This window comes from Nuphar pumila, chromosome 7, assembly GCF_984573655.1.
Source record: "Nuphar pumila chromosome 7, dmNupPumi1.hap1.1, whole genome shotgun sequence".
In the NCBI taxonomy this organism is placed as follows: domain Eukaryota; kingdom Viridiplantae; phylum Streptophyta; class Magnoliopsida; order Nymphaeales; family Nymphaeaceae; genus Nuphar; species Nuphar pumila.
In genome coordinates, this window is record NC_143255.1 from 16731415 (window position 1) to 16752909 (window position 21495).

Below are 21495 nucleotides of genomic sequence, written 5' to 3' on the forward strand. Positions count from 1 at the left end.
TTTTGTTTTTAATATGGGACTAATAGAGAAAGAGAGTTTTATTACAATTTGATCGTTACCTAATAAAATGGTAAGTATTTAGTTATTGAGCATATTATAAAGATGACATGTAAGTGGCACTTTTAAGTGATTATATAAAAAGAAGTGGCACTTTTGTAATTTTTAAAATATGGGTTCGTCAAAGAATAAATTCCGGTTCATTGACGTCCATGTATTAACGCGTTAATAAATCAACTTCTGTTTTTAACCCTCTTGCTCCTCTCGCATTTCTGGCCGCATTTCCGTTACGCCACTTTCTGCTTCTTTTGGAACTTTCTGCTTAATTCCCGCCCAATAAAAATCCGAAGAAGACGAAGGCGGCGATATCCTAAATTCTTCTTCTTCTTCTCTGTCTGTGAGGGTTCTGTGTTTGGAGTGAGTAAGGAAGGATGAGGCTCCTGAAGGTAGCGACGTGCAGCCTGAACCAGTGGGCGATGGACTTCGACCTGAACCTGCGAAACGTGAAGGAGTCGATCGCTAGGGCGAAGGAGATGGGTGCGAGGGTCAGGGTCGGCCCCGAGCTCGAGATCACCGGCTACGGTTGCGAGGATCATTTCTTGGAGCCTGATACCCACGCCCACGCGTAAAATTCACCCTCTGTGATTTTCCTTTTTTTTCACTTAATTAGTCGACTTTTAGTTCATCGGAAGCCGTCTTAGAATCCTGATCCGAAGTTCGCTTTGTTTCGTTTTGTTGTGGCATGAAGAAGTAAATTCTTCGATTGCGAGTTCATTTCCTTTTGTTTTTTACTTTCTCTTTTTTTTTGACGAATTCGATTCTTTAGCCCTTTGTCAGGTGGATTCAATTCTTTTGCAGTTCGATTTGTCTTCTAATCGATCGTTCGTTCGTTCTTCTTCGTTTAGAATCGTCGGTGTGTGTTTTCTTAGAGTGAGTTTTTTGCAGTTCGATTTGTCTTCTAATCGATCGTTCGTTCTTCGTTTAGAATCGTCGGTGTGTGTTTTCTTAGAGTGAGTTTCGTCTTGGAAGGAATGGAAGTTCTTTGTTTTTGTTGCATGAGATGATTTTTTTTTCCTTTTCGATTTGTTGGGAATTGTTTGTGGTTTTTATGTTGTAGTGAATTGGTTTAGTTTGGTCGAGGACTCAATTTGCTGATTCACGTCGAAGGAGGATTTTTGTAATTTCGGTTTAGTTTGATGAGGTTTGCAGTTGTCCATTCCGGTGCTTCTGTTCTATCTTTGAATCAATTCGGATTGAGGATGTAAACTTTTGCTATCTGTGCTCGAATCGGGAGCCTCTTTTAATTTCGGATTGGTTTGTGGATTTTTGCATGTTACATAATCGGCATGGTTTGGAAATCGTTGAATACGTTGTTTTTACAAAGTATAAGTTCCTTCCTTTCCTTTTCTGTTCTTTGTGATCGTTGAGCTTTATGTTCTGCTCTTTTTGTTTTTCCATGTTGGGTTTACTTTTTCTCTCTTTAGATTCCTTTCGTTATTTCTTTTTTCAAGTTAGGAAATAGCTCTAGAAAAGGGTTGAAAAGATGTCTTCAGACAAAGTAGGATTCCTTAATTTTGTTTGGTTTGCTGAACTTTCTATTACTGCTTGATTTATTTTTTTGAAATCGGGCAACTGATACAAATTTATTATCACGTTCATTTGGAATTGATAATTTGAAAAAAGACAATTTTCTTTTCCAGTTATTTTTTCTTTTTAATTTGATTTATGCATGCTAGGGGTTTAATTTCGTTTGTTAAAGAAATTAAATTCATATGTTAAATGGAGTAGAATTTCAGAATTTCAGTTGGATTTTACACGGTTTTGTTCTTTTTTGAAGTTTCTGCTTATGTGTGAAGGAATTCATGTAATCCTTTTGGGACTAATTCATGATCTGAACCTAAATTCTTTTAATTTCACATAAAGTTAATTGACATTTGTTTTTACTTGCTTATATTAGATGAACTGCATGCGCATTTGCGTTTTGTCATTCACTATCCACAGTAACAATTCAGTATTAGGCTAAAGAACTTTGGTCTTTGTTCATTGCCATTTCCAATTTCATAATGTTGCTTCTGGATTGCAATCTTTCTTATTAAGTTAGATATTATTTTTGGTGTTTTCGTTTATAAAAAGTGAACTGATGATGAATGTAGGTGGGATTGTTTGGCAGATCTTCTGTCAGGAGAATGGACGGAAGGCATTTTATGTAGTATCGGCATGCCAGTTAGAGAAGGAAGCACCCTTTACAACTGCCAAATATTCTGTTTAGACCGGAAGATCCTTTTGATTCGACCAAAGATGTGCCTTGCTGGTGATGGAAATTACAGGGAACCAAGATGGTTTTCAGCATGGAAGCATAGAGGCCAGTTGATTGATTTTCAACTCCCGCACAATGTCTATGAGATTACTTCACAAAAAACAGTTCCCTTTGGTTATGGGTATCTGACATTCTCAGACACGTAAGCCTCTTGTCTTCAGCACTTTAAACTTTCAGACACAGAGAAATCTGTATGCTTTTTAATCTGCTTGTTAATGTATTTCTGTATCGCATGTATGATTAGTTCCGGTAAAGTTTGGTTTTGTTGTAGTTTGCTTCCTGCTTCTACTTAGTACAAAAATCTGCAACATTGACAAGGGCCACCATGTCAATTTTTCATTTTAAATTTTTGCATCTGGCAAACTTAGCAACCCCCTATCTGAAGCAATCACTGTTTGTCTCATGGCATTGGTTATACAGAGAATCTCCTGCAGAGTCACACATCCACTTTTTTAGATTATTTCATACAATGGCCGGAAGTTTTAGATTTCAACTTTGCAACTCAATAATGTTTCACATGTAATGGTTTTTGCCTTTATGCTCTGTTTGGATGCCATATTTGAGATGGAGATGGGAGGGAAATAGGGATTCATTGTATCCTCTATTCCCCCATTTTTTTTGGTAACCCAGATTTGTGAGATGGGAGTGAAGAGGAGGGTGGAGATGGTCTCCCATATCCCCATTTCAACTACATCCTAAAAAAGATGTAGTTGACAACTCAACTCTCATCATCCATTTTCCTCTCCACTCCCATCAGCTCTCTTATCTCCCCTCCAACGCCAGCTCCCAAAGAGAGCCTTAATTGATTTGGCTGATTCATGAAGGTCACAGTCCTCTCAGTAGACTCAGTCTTCTTTTTAGGATTTTTTCTGTACATTGCCATAAGCAATGAATGATGAAATATACATATGTCAAAAGGCGTGAATATATCCAGTGAGTTTATTATTTTGAGTTTTTGAAGCAAAGAACTGTGTATATTCTTGCTTTTGACAAGCATGAGTCCTTAACTTCCACACTAGTAAGTCATTCTGATTTGTCTTTTCTCATCAGAGTGGTTGCTGCTGAAACATGTGAGGAACTTTTTACTCCAGATGCACCCCGAATTGAGCTTGCGTTGAATGGTGTTGAAGTCTTTGTTAATGCAAGTGGTAGTCATCATCAATTGAGAAAGCTAAACATCCGAATGGACCGGATCAAGAATGCTACATTTGTATGTGGCGGTGTTTATATATATAGCAATCATAAAGGGTGTGATGGTGGCCGGCTTTACTATGGTTTGACATTTATTCTTTTTTCCTTTTTGCTTTTCTAGATTTGTGTGTTGGCATTTGTTGCATTCTGTGAATTGTGTTCAATGCTGAATGTCTCCATTTTCTATAATCTTTACACTTACCCTGAGCATTCAGGCTCGTATGCATTCTTCAATATGATGATTTTGGTGTTTCCCTGAGGCAGATGGATGTTCTTGTGTTGCTGTGAATGGAGATGTTGTTGCCCAAGGTTCCCAGTTTTCACTCAAGGATGTAGAGGTTTTATTTGCACAAGTTGATTTGGATGCTGTGAGCTTTCCTCTCTCATTTATGTTATTGCTGTTGCTCTTTTCACTTTCTTCTGTTCATAGTGAAAAATATGTGTGCTTTTCCTTCCCTTGAAGCATTTTTTTTTATCGTATTACGAGTTGTTCCCAGTTCAAGGCACTGGAAGCAAAATTTTTTTTTTAAGAAGAAAGGAATATATCTGTTAATTAAAGATCAGAATATAATCAATCTTAAGGGGTAGATGGAGAGGTGTCACCCAATCTCAGTCCTCTAATTGTTCGAACAATAGAAAAGGTAGGCCTGTTAAGATGTATTGATATCAATTCACTTATATATATATATATATATATATATATATTTGACTGTTTCTCATTGTAATAGGTTTTGCCCATGTAGGGACATTTTAGTCTTTTTACATGTATGTAATAGGTACTACCTATTAGGGGCAGTTTTGTCTTTGTGTATATTTTTTTTCTTTTATTTTTTATTCTTTGTCTTTTCCCTCTTGTATGAGGGTATATTGGACTTTATCCAATATAGTCTTGGGACCTCCCCAACTGCTATAATTATAGCTGTTGGGAGCATCCCAACTATTCTTTTGAGTCTTGTATAGCCTATATAAAGGGGGTTAAATCCCCTCTTGTATTAATGCTTTTTCTTAAGCATTTTCTCATAATAAAGATCATATTATCTTTAAGTGTGTGTTCTTGTATTTGCTATTGTGATCTTTTATATTTGCTATTGATTAGCTTGTGTATTGTCCCTTTGTGGACTTGTGTTTGAGCACTCTCTTTTGACTCTTGTATGCCCTTGGTGGCTCTTTTTGTATTTCTCTTTCTTTTATTACATGGTATCAGAGCCATAGGCTCTTGGGATCGCGTGATACTTCTCCAAAGTTCGTGGTTGTGGCAAAGAAGGGATCTTCCTCAAGCATTTGTTCGTGGTACTTCATTTCTCTCCTCCACACTTGTTCGTGATAGTTCATTTCTTCTCTCCAAAGATAGGCAAAAAAGAACTCATGACGGTGGTCACATTAAGCTAAATGACTCAAATTACCTAATGTGGCCCGCCACTATGGAGAACCCAAAAAACTATGGGGGTACGTAAGTGGCACTACATGTGAGCCACATCTCATACTCACCAAAAAAGATGGAGATTAAATCAAAGCCCTTGATGATGAAGAAAGAGAAAAAAATCTTAAAAAATATCATATTAAGGTGGAGGATTAGGAAGTCGAGAACGCTCAAATCCTATCTTGGTTCCTAAATAGCATGAAATTTAAGATAGCCACCAACATTGTGAAGTTTAAAAAAGCTTGTGATGCATGGATCTTTCTAAAAAACATGTTCATGCAAAAAGACTTGCCACAACAATATTTCCTTCAAGAGAAGGTTCGAACTACAAAACAAGGAGATAAGAGTGTGAGAGATTACTATGAAACTCTCTCTCCTCTTTGAGATGAGTTGGCCTTGCTTGAGCCTAAATGGGAAGGCCCGTGCATTGAAATGAGGCGAAAGCAATTGGAAAAGGAACAACTCTTTATGTTTTTATTCGGGTTGAGACCCAAGTTTGAGCAAATTAGGTCCTCAATTTTGCATAGGACCACTACTATCTCACTTAATGAGGCCCTTGTCAAGGTATACCAAGCTGAAACCTGACTTGGCATGAACAAAGGAAGTGAGGAAGTCCTTGTCGTGTCAAGACCCGACAACTATGTCAAAACATATAGACTTCATTTTGGGAGGAATAACAATGGTAGAGTGAGGAGAATAATATGCCATTTTGTAATGAACCAGGACATATCAAACCAGAATGTCTCAAGCTTAAGAAGAAGGTGGCAACCATTAAAGAATCATCCAAAAATGGTGAAGAAGCAAACAAGAAAGGAGGAGACCTTAAGGATACCATCAACCAATTAACGGAAGCACTTCAACAATTCCTTAAGACATCTTCAACTTACTTTTAGTGTCACCGTCTCCACATCCTCTCCTCCCGATACGTTTTCGATACTTGATTTCGGTGCCTGCTCTAGAATCTCTCTTGTTTGAATGCACTAAACCCTTTTATAGTTCATATTGTTTCTATCGCCAATGTAACTAATTTGAAAATCAAAAGCATTGGAACCTTTAAAAATATTTCAAAAGATTTTCAAGTTCTCAAGGTTAGAGTTATTTCAAATCTTAATTTAAACTTATTTTCGGTATCTCAAATTTTGGATTGTGGGTACGAGGTTTTCTTCTCATCTAAGAAGTGTTGGGTGTAGGATCACCAACCATGGAGGATAATTGGTAAAGGACATAGGAGGGGAGATTTCTATGTTAAGTTGTGTATATATATATATTATTTATAATAATGTAATAAGTAATATCCTCTAGGAGTATTTTCATCATTTTACTCTTGTAATAGGGATTGTTCATTAGGAACAATTTTTCCCTTTTTATTATTTTTTCCTTTTTTGTCTTTTTTCCTTTTAAGAAAGGGCTTTATAGTCTTTTGACCATAGAATTGTTGGAGACTCTCCAACGGTCATAAATATGACTATTGGGAGCTCCCAACGACTCTATTGGGAGCTCTCATATGGTATTTTTCTCTCTTGTAATGTGTATAAATATGGGCTTTGTTCTCCCTCATTTCTTAATGCTTCTCTTAAGCATTCATGCTCAATAAGATAAACATTTTTTATGTTGTATTCTCTTTAGTTCTTTGATGTCTTGAATGCACTTAGTGCCTGTGTTGTGCCTTTGTGTTCTTGTATTGTCTCTTAGTTGGACTTATGTACGTGCGTATTCACTTTATGTTTATGATCTTGTAAGCCCTTAGAGACCCTCATTTTGTATTTTCGCATATTTCATTACACTCTACTACATGGATTTTCTTCATATTCTCAAAGAATTATTTTGTAATTTTGTTAAAAAAAATTTGATTTATGGCATAAAAGATTAGGCCATCCAAATTTATCTAAGTTGTTTCTTTTTTCAGTTTTGAAAACCTCTTGTATTGAAAAAGAATTCATATGTAATGATTGTATTCTTGAGAAATTGAAATCCATTTCATTCGGCCCTAGAACTTTTGTCTCTTAAAAACCATTTGAACTTGTGTATTCGGATGTATGGGGACCGACTCCAGTCATATCGAAAGGAGGACTCTTTTACTATGTTTTATTTATTGATGATTATACTAGATATATTTAGATTTATTTCCTTAGGCTAAAATCTGAAGTGTTTTCATGTTTTAAAGAATTTCACAAAGTTGTGCAAAATTAATTTCAAACCAATATTGTTATTTTTTATCAGACTCAGGGAGAAAATATTTATCTAATGATTTAAAAAACTATTTAAATTGTTAAAATGTAAAACTGTACATATATGTATATATAATAATATTATATTATTATATATATAAATACATTTTTCATTTCTTTCTTTTCTGTAATTTTTTTCCTTTATTTTTATTTTTTGTCTTTATGTCATCTAGTTCAGTTTGAACTAGAATGACTGTTGCTAGTCAAGTCCTGTCCAGACTTGACTAGCAATAGAGATGTTGGACTGACACAGTCCAACAGCTCTTAATAGAGCTGTTGGACTGACACATTCCAACAGCTCTAAATAGAGTTGTTGGACTGTGCCCAACAGCTCTATTGAGTCCTCTTTCAGCTGTGTATATAAAGGGGTGCAGCCCCTCTTGTATTTTACTCCAATGCTTCTTAAGCAATTGGTTTTTCATATCAATAAAGAATACATTTTTATTTTTATTTTGTTTCCAGTTATACCCTTTTTAAGGGTTATGCTTTAGTGTCATTCTTGACACTTGCTCTTGTTAATCTAAGCTCGTGTTTCGAAGATCCCCATTTCATTTCATAAATAAAATGATATTTTATATCAAAGTTTATGTCCAAATATTCCTTAACAAAATGGTTTGGCTGAATGAAAACATTATCATATTATTGAAACTTTACTTATTTCAAAAAAAAAATTGGGTCGAAGATGCACTTACCACTGTATTTCTTATCAACCAGATGCCCTTATCATCTTTGTAAAATATATCTCCAATTGAAAAACTTTACCAAACTACTCTAAATTTAAGTAAGTTAAGAGTTTTTTGATGTAAATGTTTTGTACTTACTGAAAAGAAAAATAAAGTCCCCTAAGGCCATCGAGTGTATTTTTCTTGGGTATGGGGAAAACTAAAAAAGATATAGATGCCATGATTTGAAAAGTGACAAGTTATATATTTTAAGGAATGTGAATTTTCTTGAAATGGAAAATGGATTAATATGGATAAGCCTAAGGATGATTCTGAATACACCTTTTTATTTGATTTGTTACCTAAGAAAGATAGTTCTAATGATGAATTAGAAAATGGGCATGATGGAATCATACATATTGATGATTCTAGTGACTCCTTCATTGGAGATGTGACGAATCATAAGGTTCAAACTTATTCTAGAAGTGAGAATCCTCCATGTGCACTTGATAGGTATTTACAAAACCAATCATATGAGTAGTTTAGTGTTAGAAAATCCAATCGGACCTCTAGAGCTCCCTATAGGTTCGTGTTTTATGAGTCCTTTTCACCTAGGTATAGAGCATGTCTCATGTTCATTCGCTCTTTTTATGAACCTTCAACCTACAAGGATGCTAAAAATTGTGTGTATTATTATCCTTCTCCTTTATGTAGATGACATGATCATCACAGGAGGTGACAAACAGGGATTTGAACAAATTAAGACTTCTCAAAACACATTTTGAAATGACTGACTTTGGGTTTTTAAAGTATTTTTTTGGTAAAGAAGTTGCTTATTCTTTTAGAGGTTATTTACTGACTCAATCTAAATTTGCTTTAGATATTGTTACTCGGTCTGATATTTCAGATGATAAGAAGGTTGACACTTTTAAAGTTGTAAATGTCAAAATAAAGACTGATAATGGAGAACCACTTGAAAATCCAATGCCATACAGACAATTTGTTGGGGCTTTGTCATATCTCTCAATTACAAGACCTGACATTGAGCATGCAGTTCATACAATGAGCCAATTTCAATATGCTCTTACCACTGTCCATATGGGAGCAGTTTTGCGTATCATTAGATGTATCAAAACTTCTATTTTTCGATGACTTTTCTTGTATGTTTCTTTATTATTATATTTAATTGCTTATACTAATGCTGACTAGGGAGGTGATCCAAATAACCGACACGCAACCACTAGTTTTTGTGTTTTTAAGTGACTTGTTGATTTCATAGAAGTGTAAAAAGTAATAGAAAGTTTCTCTCTCTTCAACTAAAGCATAATATTGTGTCATGGTTACAACCACTATAGAAGTGGTCAGACTAAGAAAATTATTGGACGACATAAGCGTTTAGAGTAAAGGAGCATCACAACTGTGTTGTGACAACAAAAGTTTCATCTATATTGCCAGCAAATGAACCTTCCACGAACGAACCAAACACATTGAGATGAATTGTCACTATATATGAGAGGAATATCTATATGGCATTATCGATCTTTCCTATGTCAATTCAGAATATCAATTGACAAATTTCTTCACCAAACTTCTCGCTGCTCTTAGATTTCACTTTCTCTTGGACAAACTTTTAGTTATCCAATTGTAAGTTAGAGGGAGAGTGTTAAAAATGTATACATGTATATATATATATATATATATATATATATGTAACTAGGTTAGTCTTTTTAGTTATGTTAGCCTTTTTAGTTAAAGGCTAACTAGTCAACAAAGTTGAATAGTCAATATTTGTTGATCAGTCAATATTCAAACCAAAGAGACGTTGGGAGGCCCAACGACTCTATTTAGAGCCGTTGGGGCCTCTCTAACGTCTCCATGGAGACAACTGGCTGTGTATAAATACGAGATGACTCCCCTCACTCATGCATGCTTCTTGCATGTATTATGGTGAATAAAATATTATTTTTTATTCCTTGTGCTTGCCTTTTTAGTGTGTGTTTGTGTGTGAGCCCATTTTATGGCTTGTGTATGTTCTTTTGGTGCTTTGGTGGAAGCCTCTGAGTGTCCACTTTGTTGATTTGGTGAATATTTTTGGAGGACCTTGTTACTTTGAAATTCATGTGCACTATCTTGGGAATTGTGCCATTATCGCTCTATGCACAAGTTCTCTTGTGGTCCGTGCTACAGTCGCCCTCACTGCTGCACCCTCACGTTGTCGATCCACCATCGAAGTGTGTGCCATATTCGAGATGTTCAGAAAATCCCCGAACAAAGGCCGCATCTCTAGAGGTATAATTCTCAAATCCTTATCTGAGATCGGGGTACGATTCTCCTATACTTACCAGGTTTCTAATTATGCAAGGGGTGCATAAATAGTTACTTGTTGATGCTTTTAGAACTCGAAAATGGTCCTTTTTGGGTTCATATATTTGTTAGAATATTTTATTGAACTAATTGGAGTTGAAAATTGGTGGACGTGAAATTATAATTGTAGAATCGAGTTGATCCAAAACGTTTTAAAAGTGTTTTGTTTTTACAGGTTGAACTCTTAATATAAAAAGATAAAACCAGCATATATTGTTAATTGGCCGCAACAGTGGACTTTAATTGTGTATTGTGTGAGCGTATGTCAACGAAGCATACGTATTGAATGCTTGTGATATGTATTGATACATATGCGATTACGACATACATATGTGAATGTTTGTTTGTGCACATGTGCCTGGGGTGCATATCTCTGTTGCACTCATTTTCTGAGGTCGAGCTCTTGTTATGGCTCATTCCCTTCGCTAACTGTTCTAGTGGGCTATTACACTCTCACACTTGCGCTCAGGTGAGCCTCCTAGTGCTTAGTTTGATTGGTGCATTACCATAGATAAGGTTCGCATCGTCAGGGAAAATCGAGTGAATGAGGATATTCACGAGGCACATGCGATTGGGGTGGTTTGTAAATATTGAATAATATTATGATGTAATATGTACGTATGCAGTTGAGGCATATGTACAAACTATTAAGACTGATTGGATTGGACCGTTGTGCCCATTACGGGTTTGCGTCTGGACCCGAAAGTCATTGTATTGTTTGTATTGGGTCTGGATCTGATGTAACATAATGTAATATCTAGACCCAATCTAATTTTAATATAAATCTAACATATAGGGCACAGTCCTTGTATTGAGGATTGTATCATTTGTTGTTGTCCTTCTCACATGTATCCTCTCTCTCCTTGGCGTCAACCGAACGTCGGGCGTCGGTAAACAAAATCTTTCATGGTATCAGAGCGGGATCGCATCTGACTTCAGTTCAAGGACGTGAAACCGATTCAAGAAAGTGTCTCAAGAGATCTGTCTTTTGTTCCAGGTTAGTAAAAAAAAAATTGTCTCTTCCCATCTCTCCACATCTTTCCTCTCTGTTTTCTCTTCCAGATCTAATTTCGTTCCTATCGATTCTTCTTAAATCTGTCTTCTCTTCCTATCGATTCTTATTCCAGATCTGTCTCTTCCCATCTTTGACGTCAAAATCCATTTTTTCGCAAAAAAAAAAAAAAATTAATCACCCACCTTCATCGTGCATCAGATCTGTTCCTGTCATCTATCTTGCACCATCAGATCTGATTATTCACGTCAGGACTCTCAATCTACAGATCTTATTGGGTTTCAAACCTGTATAACGAGGTCTGCCAATCTTGACTGATTTCCGAAGGGCGACTTTGCATCGATTAGGTTGTGGCTGTGCAGGAGCATTTGTCTCTTCCCTCTGCCAATCTCTAATAGCCAATTTTTTTTTATTAGACCTAATTTTACATTCTTGGAGTCTGCAAAAAAAACTGACGAGACCCTGACCAATATAAATCGTGCAGTCCACTAAAGGTATTAGAGAAACAGTGACTCGGTAAAAAAAAGGGGGTCGTGAATTCTGATTGTTTCTCTAACTTGTTGGATTGTCTTGTTGATATATTCCTCGTTCTTCTCTTCAACTTCATTTATTCTAATTTTTTTTCATGGATTCTCCCTCTCTTCCATCGAGCTTCCTTGGTCAACTTATTTCTGAAAAACTCACCAACTCGAATTACTTAACTTGGAAAAGGCAAATATTGCCTTTTATTAGGAGTTTGCATCTCTCTGGATATCTTGATGGATCTGTCCCTACACCACCAAAGTTTGTTTTGCAAGAGGAGAGAGATGATAAAGGGGAGGGCTCTAACAAATTGGTTCGTAATTCAGAATTCCCAACATGGAGGAGAAAGGATCAGGCGGTTGTGGCATATATCACCTCTACTCTTTCCCAAGAGGTATTAGTGGGCATCCCCGACGAATGCTCCGCTATGGAGCTATGGCAGAGGTTGGCGCAAACCTATTCTCAGATTTCAGAGGTCAGAATCCTACATTTAAAGAAAGAATTCCATCTCTTAAAGAAGGAAAACTTGTCAGTCACAGAGTACATGAACAAAGTCAAGACCATCACTGATCAACTGGCCATAGTGGGTTGTGAAATTCCTGACAAAGAAAAAGTTCAACAGGCACTAAATGGTCTTGGATTTGATTATCATATGCTGGTCACATCTCTCTTATGTCTTCCTTCTTTACCAAGTTTTGAAGCTCTTCGTGCGAAACTATTGCAGTATGAAGTTACCATTCTAGGAAAAGAGATGAACTCCAGCCACCATGATGTACTGGTTACAGGGATGATGTCAGGACGAGGACGTGGAGGCTTTTGAGGTGGACGTGGACAAGGAATGAATAGTCAAGGAGGATGCGGATTATTGCCCACGCCCAACATGTCATCTAACTCTTTCCCATGGAATCAGAGCTCCAGAAACATACCGACATGTTTTCAATGCAACAAAAGGGGGCACATCAAAGCTAATTGTTGGTACAACCCACAGAACAAGGGAAAATTTAATGCTACAGGGCCCTCTCACAGAGGAAGAATATGAGAAGACTCGAAGGATAATGAAAAGGATAATGTGAAGAATCTTCTGATATCTGCTCTTTCCAGTCTAAGCTTCAAGCAGAATGAGCAAGGAACCAGGTACATTGATTCTGGGGCTGCAGCACACGTGACAGGTGATGTCGGTAAGATTTTAAAACATATTCCTTATCGTGAAAAATTTTATATTAAAACTGGAGATGGTACTCTTCACTCCATATCTCATACTGGAAATGTTAATCTTTCACTCCCTAATTATTCTCTTAATTTATCCAATGTCTATCATTCTCCAAGTATTGTCAAGAATATTGTTTCTGTCTCCAAACTTGTTGATGAAACTAATTCTTCCGTTGAATTCACTCATTCTGTATGTGTCAAGGATCTTCTCACAAAGAAGACGCTCGTTGAAGGAGAACGACAAGGAAACATGTATGTCCTCAAGGAATTTTCTTCTTCTTCTGTTTGTGGTGCTTCATCGAATTCGTCGGTCATTAAGCCAGTGTCGTCCAAAGATTGTTTTAGTTTATCTCAGTGTAATAAGCCAGAGATTTGGCATCGTCGTTTGGGTCATTGTAATGGTTCCTTCATTAAGAAACTTGTGTCGAGTGAACTTGTTCCAGAGTCTAGTTTGAATATTGAGTCTGATACTTCACTTTGTTCCAGTTGTCAACTATGCAAGAGTCATGTTTTTCCTTTTAATTCAATAAATCAAAGAGCTTCAGTGCCTTTTGAAATTATCTATTCTGATGTTTGGGGACCTGCCCCACAATCTTCTTTATCTGCATGTCGCTATTATGTAACCTTTATTGATAGCTATTCCAGATATACTTGGATTTATTTTATAAAACATAAATCTGAAGTGTTCAAACTCTTTCGTTCATCTTTTGCTTCAGTCTGTAATCAATTCTCCTCTAAAATTCAGCATTTCCAATGTGATAGAGGAGGTGAGTATTTATCAAAGGAATTTACTTAATTTCTTCAAGATAATGGAATAAGTCATCGTATATCTTGCCCACATACACCACAAAAAAATGGTGTGGCGGAAAGAAAACATTGGCACACTGTGGAAAGTGCCTTGAGTATGTTGCATGACACTCATGTTCTCATGAGTTTGTGGACGGAAGCCTTTCACTCAACTGTGTATATCATAAATCGTCTACCTATGACATTGCTGGAGAACCAATCTCCTTATTTTGCTCTTTTCGGGATTCAACCTAATTATAATGAGTTGCGAGTGTTTGGTTGTATATGTTACGTCCATATTGATAGCTCTCAACATAATAAGTTTCAAGACAAAGCATGTATGTGCAAGTTTGTGGGATATGCCGACCAATACAAAGGGTCTCGATGCTATGACCCCATCACTCGTCACATCAGAGTCTCACGAAATGTTGTGTTTGATGAAACCATTCTTGAGGACTCAAGAAGTGTAGATGGACACAACAGGGCCGTTGAATGGTATCAACCATGGCTTGCCACTGAGTTACTTAACCAGATAGAGACACATGATGTCCCTTCGTGTCACACGTCACCTGTTGAACCGAGTGAGACTGACGTTGAACCTCTGATGGAGGAATTGAGAAATGTGCAGGTTCCTAGCATGCATACTTCAGATGTCGCAAAATTTCAAGGAATCGTCTATGAACGACGAAACAAGAATAATGATCAGCAAATTGATATGTAGGCCAAACGAATTGGAAGAATTCGCCAACCTATTGAGAGATGGGTCAGTTACAAGAACTTCTCTACAGATCTGCAATTATTTGTTTCTCAGATTGAAAAACAAGATGAACCCGTCAGTTTCTCGGATGCATACATGTCAATCAAGTGGATTGAGGCCATGAATGAGGAGATGGAAGCCTTGCATGAATGTGGAACTTGGGAGATTATCCCTAGACCACAACAACAACAACAACAACAACAACTACGCCTTCATCCCAAAACAATTGGGGTCAGCGATATAAACCAACAAAGAAAATCATTTTGGGTCTTCCACATGAATCCTTCTCCTCTAATCATTTCTATCCAATGCCATGTCCTCGGTGAGGTTCAAAACATTCATATCCTTTCCTATCATTGTTCCTAGACCCTCAGACAAAAATGTTGTAGGTTCTAAATGGGTCTATAAGATCAAGTATAAACCTGATGAATCCATTGAACGCTACAAGGCGAGACTTGTAGCCAAAGGCTTTACTCAGGAATACGGGCAAGATTATGATGAGACCTTTAGCCCTGTAGTCAAGATGGGAACAATTCGTTTAATTTTATCTTTGTCGGTTCGGTATGGTTGGACTCTCAGTCAGCTTGATGTCAAAAATGCATTTTTGCATGGCAATCTGAAAGAAGAAGTGTATATGGAGCAGCCCTCTGGTTATGCAAAACACAGTCCCAACAGTCATGTTTGTAAATTACGAAGATCCATCTATGGACTAAAGCAGGCCTCTCGTTCTTGGTTTGATAGCTTCTTTATCGAAGTTCAACGACATGGATTCGTTCGATCTCACCTCGATCATTCCTTATTCATCTTTCGAGATCGTCAGGTCAGTATTTTACTTCTCATATATGTGGATGATATTATTATCGCTGGGAATTTTGATGAACATATAGAAGCTACAAAAGCTCTCTTGAGTCGAAAGTTTAAGATGAAAGATTTGGGGGTTCTACGTTATTTCTTAGGGGTTGAAGTAGACCAGCGAGATAAATATCTTTCATTAACTCAACACAAATATACCTTGGATTTATTGGAAAAGGCAGGTATGAAGGATTGTAAACCTCTGTCCACTCTTAGTGTATTGAATCATAAACTCAGTGCTCTAGATGGGGAGGCATATGGAGATCCCAGACAATATCGCAACCTTGTGGGTATGCTTTAATATCTCATTTTCACCGGATCAAATATTGTGTATGCAATGAATCAAGTCTCGCAATTCATGCATGATCCACGCACAGAACATATGAATGTTGTCAAGAGAATTCTTCGATACTTAAAGGGAACACTTGGGGATGACTTAGTTTATCATCAATCTAAGACTAAAGGAGAGCAACATAGACTAATTGTATATGCAGATGCTGATTGGGCTGAAGATCCAGATGACAGAAGATCACTGTCTAGCTATTGTGTCTTTATTGATGGAAACTTAATAGCATGGAGTAGCAAGAAACAACGTGCAGTTGCACGATCCAGTACTGAGGCCGAGTATCGGTCTATGGCAGCAGCTACAACAGAGGTTACATCGCTGAGACATCTTTTAGTAGAATTAGGAGAAACCATTCTACCCACTACTCTTTTATGTGATAATCAGATTGCCATCCATATTTCCTTCAACCCCATTCATCACAGTCGTACAAAGCATATAGAGATTGATCAACATTTTATTCGGCAAAAGGTAGAAGACAGGGAAATTGAACCTGCTTACATTCGGACGACTGATCAAGTGGCAGATTTGTTCACTAAAGGTCTCACTAGCATACAATTTTGGTTCTTAAAGAGCAAGTTATCCATGGTACATGACCATGCACAACTTGAGGGAGGATATTAAGACTGATTGGATTGGACCGCTATGCCCATTACGGGTTTGGGTCTGGACCCGAAGTCATTGTATTGTTTGTATTGGGTCTGGATCTGATGTAACATAATATAATATCCAGACCCAATCTAATTTTAATATAAATCTAACATATACGACACGATCCTTGTATTGAGGATCGTACCATTTGTTGTTGTCGCCTCTCTCCTTTTTACAGGTATCCTCTCTCTCCTTGGCATCAACCGAACGCCGGTAAACAAAATCTTTCACAAACGTGGATGTGATGTGATACGTACATATGCAGTTGAGGCATACGTATGATTGTTGATGTGATGTGATTCATGCATATGCAATTAAAGCATACGTATGAATGTTGTTGTGTTGTGATTTGTGTGTATGCAGTTAGGAGACATACGTACAAATGCTTACGTAATGTGATGTGTGCGTATGCCATCAGCATGCTTACGAGTAAATGTGATGTATGTTTATGATTATATGCAATGTGTGAGATGATGTATAAAATGGGACAGAATGTATGGATGCATGCATTAAAAATTAACTGCATAGGGTTGTTTGCACTTATTAGAAGGTATTTGCTTAGTGTATATCGTATATACATGGGTGGATGACGAATTCTCATGTACGTAACGGGCATCGACCCCTTACGAAGGTTTCAAATATGAAACCTTGTGATGTGTGTTTGACATTTGCGAATGTGGCAAATGGTAGGTTATAAATGTTAGGCATGTTCGAAAGATATGTTTCTTATCGGGTATTGACCCAAACATTTGTTTTGTATACTGAAACTACGATTTATGCTTTAAATCTTGCAAGTACGATCTATGCACGAGGTGCGTGATCGAATAGCATAAATTTGATGGGTATTGACATAAGTGTTTGTTTTCATGTTAAAAATTTATGTCATTCAAGTTGAAATATGCATGTGTCAATTATGATGTGATGCATGAAGTGCATGGATGGATGACATGAGTTTATAGGTGTTAACCCAAGTTACTGTTTGTTGTGTTAAATTTCGGTTATTCGTGATTTAAGCTATATTCCTGGCATATGTGATGCATGATATGCATTATTGAATAACATGAAATTTATTGGTATTGACCCAAGTGCAACTGCTGATGTGATATTGCTTAGCTTGTACATCTATTGTGTGAAATGACATGCATTGAAAAAAAAGTTCTAGAAAATTAAGAAAATTGAAAGATGGGGTGACATTGGCTCGTACTATTGAGGTCGAGCAAGTGGGTCAAATGTGAACCTTCGTCTGCACCAATCCCGTGGGAATTACGGTCCCGTTGGACGTGGATTATGGCAGTCCCATTGAGTTAAATGTGGATCATTCCCCTACCACGGTGGTTTAAGGGGACTTTATACTCCGATACACGTGGCAGAGGTAGAATTACAGTTGTGTGCTGATAGTAGTGCGCTACGATTTGCCAGTTTGTGGGATAATGTCTTACTCTGGTGCAAGTTTCTTGTTCTCCAGGGGATTAAAATGTGAAAAATACAAATTGTCTGAATGAACACCCAAAGAGGCCTGAGTACCCATAGTGTGTCGGCCGTGGTGCTAACAGGAAGAACTTAAAGTTTGATGTTTGCAAGAATAGCATGAATTGCAAAATAAAGTTAAATGGAAAGAAAGGAAAAATACTCATGCATGAGATAAGTCATGCCATGTCTGCATAATTGTATGCATTTAAACTATTTACAAGTATGTTCATATGTTTAAATATGATACCTGCATAATTGTATACACAAGGTATGTGAAAGTGTGATTATATGCTTAAATGGAATAGATGTTTAACTGTATGCATGTGAGCTTAAGTATATGCTCGAATGACCTGTGTGCATAATTGTATGCTCGAATACAAGTATATACGATTATATGTTTGAAACTTTGAATTATATGTGTGCATAAGAGTATGCATGAACTGTATATCTTATGTACGCATAAATGTATGTGCGCATTGTATGTTTGATATATGCGTAAGAATGTGCATGAATGATTTGCTTATGTATACATCAAAGTATGAATGCATTGTATGTGTATGATTTGTATGCTTACATCATCATAGGATGATGTAAAGGTTATGTAGATTATACTGTAGCTGCTATCTGTTGTGTTGTTTGCTTGTTGAGACCTAATAAGGGTGTGGAATTGCGTTGAGACATTGTGTCTCACGCTCTATTTCTTTTCATTTTTAGCTCTGCGGGAATAGGCAGATGGACGTTGAGGCACATGGAGACTGTTGTTTTGGACTGGACTGTATTCTTTTGTTTTCCTTTTGTATTTTTGTGTACAAACTTTGAAATTTTATTTATTAAGTAAATGAAATCTTTTTGTGATATTCTGATTGTAATTATTTGATTTTAACTCTGTGATGCCCCCGAGTTTGGGGATAGTTTCGAATTGGTTAAAAAAAGTCTTCTATTGTGTTTCAAAAAAAATCCCTTGAGTCGAGGCAGGGCGTTACACTTTCGACTCTTGTATGCCCTTGGTGGCTCTTTTTGTATTCCTCTTGCTTTCATTAAAGGGCCTAGTACAAGAGAGGTCAGCATTGGGTCATCTATGGGCTACATATAATGTATACCAGCCATAATGAATTTATGAACAATACCTGTGTTGTGAAAATCTTTGAAAGTGTGGTTATTCTTGTACCTCCCCAAACTGCCTACCAAGAAGTAAGCAGGCAAAGTTTCAAATAAATATCCAGTATCTCCTGATGAATATTCTAAGTCCCAAAATGAGGTCTCTAAGACAAGATGCTTTTCATCTTTGGCCAAGTTTATTTGAGTTTTACCTTGTTTAGGGAAGTTAACCATGCAAATGACTGGATCTTGATGATAGATTCAATCCCCATATAGTGTTTTTAGGAACAACTGCATACCTGGCTGGCTGGCTTCAGCATGAAACTGTAAAACGATGCGATCATCAGGTCTCCCTCATTGTATACCACCATTTTTGTTCTCAGCTGGCCTAATGCCAATAGAGAGTGTGTCATGTTTAATCAATTTTCAAATCCATTCTCCTTGAAGTTCCTCCTTGATTCTATGGTCTGTTCGCCAATGCTCTCCTATCAATTACCTGCTAGACAATTCAGGTCTTTGGCAGTGTTAAATAGGGAAGAAAAACTATCAGCTATACTGGTGCTCTGTAGCCATGTATCTGTCCAAAAATTTGATGTTGTCCCCCTAATCTAATGTTGCCCTTAGTTAGCCCTTGTAGTTCTCAAAGACACCAATCCAGTCTTGCCACATCCTCAATCAATGCTTCCACATACTGTTAGGTCCAGCACCATGGACCTCATTGTAGGCTATATTTCCTTTTAGTGAGTCTAGTCCACAGTTACTCTTCAATATATAGCTACGGGAGCTATTTGGCTATCATGCCTTTGTTCGCAAAGGGGAATCTTTTTATACCCAATCCCCCTAAATCAGCTGGAAGGATAACTATGTTCCATTTAGCCAAAATCACCTTGTTTTTATTCTGCATGCCTGCCTTTAGGAAAGATCACTATATGTGTGATCCTCCTTTGTCTTGTATGGGATCTTGGAAATGGACATGAGATAGGTTGAAATCTATGTCACCTGGGTATGGGTATGGGTACGGGTGCGGGTATGAGTACGGAGGGTACGACATGGCAATTCCAAAAATTGTGGGTACGGGGACATGGCTATATATATGCTATATCTAAAATATATATTATATACTGAAAATATAAAATAAATTAAAAATTGATAGGACACGTAAAATTGCGTGTCCGGTACCCGCCCCCATGTCGACACAGGTATGCCACCTAAAATGGTGTGACCCGGTAACATAGGTTGAAATTGTGTTCAACACATGTTTTTCCAGCACAACATGATCCGCGAATGGTAGATGCTTGGAGTTCTACTATTGGAGCTTCATCCTCATTTTTTCATTTACTAGTGCCCAGTGTGTTGTACAATCCCGTTATTTTACGAGAGGCATTCCCAGATATTTAAGCGGAAGATTGCTAACTTTGCATCCAAAAAGTACCTCAACAGTGCCTGAGGAATATTATTTCTCAGCATTAAAAACGAGCTATTCACGCTTAGTCTCATTTATTTTGAGGCCCAAAAAAAGCTAAGGATCGCAGCATCAACCATTTTCTACACATCTGAGCATAGAGCACGGCCAAAATAAGGATGTCATCAACAAAGTGAATGATAAAGATGCTCTTACGGTGGATATGGATCGACAAAATAAATCCTAGCTCACTCGATTTACTAAATAATGCCACTAGACCCTTCCCAATGATGTTCAAGAGCATCAGTGAAAGGGGACAACTTGCCTTAGTCCATGCTTGAGATGAAATTATTCTCTTATATTTCAATTGATATTGTTTTCTATTGAGGTTGATGAGACTACATCATGTATCCAGCCAATCCAGCAAGCCTTAAAACGCATCTGCAACATATAATCGATACAAAGCTTCCAAGCAGCCAAATCAAGTGCCTTTCTAAGGTCCACCTTAAGTAGAAAAGCTGGCACTTTTGAGGCAATATTTGAATGAATTGTTTTGTTTGCTTGGATGACACATTTTTTAGTGTCACCCATTATGAACGTGCATTGTGTTGGGTTAATGATATATTTAGTTTAAGTACCAGGGTCTTTGCGATAATCTTGTAAATCAATCCTAGTAGTGAGATAGGGGCGGAAGCTATCATCGGCCCCAACATTGTACAGAATGAGAATGATTTTTGCCCTATGGAGAACCTTCAGGAGTTTGCATTAGCATTGAACTCCTTGACCAACTGTATGAGGTCAGATTTGCAGTCGTTTCACAACCTCTTAAAGAGAAGTAACCGGTTTGAGCCAGGAGCTCTGTCTTTTGCAATGACCCACACCAGAATCCTAATGTCTTCTTTGGTAAAGGGGTGAATGAGCGGTAAGGATTCTTCTTCTTTAATGCTTCTAAAAGGACAATGCGTAATTTTTCCTCCATTTGGTTCTTCACTACTGAAGAATTGCCTGAATTAAAAGGCTACTTTCACTTTGCAATGATAGACTTGTCGGTCTGCACAAGTTCAATCATGTTCAGCTGCTTTCTATGAGAAGCATATTAATGAAAAAAAATGTGTTATTGTCACTCAGACAAAGCCAATGCACATGTCATCTTTGTCTCCAACAGATTTCTTCATGGATACGCCATTGAGTTTGTGAAATCAGGTCACTGATGT

General features: G+C 37.2%; 1 protein-coding gene across 1 annotated transcript in view; it reads left to right on the forward strand.

Moving 5' to 3' along the window:
• Positions 1 to 247: 247 nt before the first annotated feature.
• The window catches only part of LOC149831306 (glutamine-dependent NAD(+) synthetase-like), a 43922-nt gene continuing 22674 nt past the window's right edge, over positions 248 to 21495 (forward strand). Inside the window, exons 1-4 of the mRNA XM_090012023.1 lie at positions 248 to 622; positions 2151 to 2456; positions 3365 to 3588; positions 3770 to 3873. Of these exons, the coding sequence (XP_089868149.1) occupies positions 429 to 622; positions 2151 to 2456; positions 3365 to 3588; positions 3770 to 3873 (828 nt within the window). The 5' untranslated portion in view covers positions 248 to 428. The remainder of the gene's footprint in view (positions 623 to 2150; positions 2457 to 3364; positions 3589 to 3769; positions 3874 to 21495) is intronic.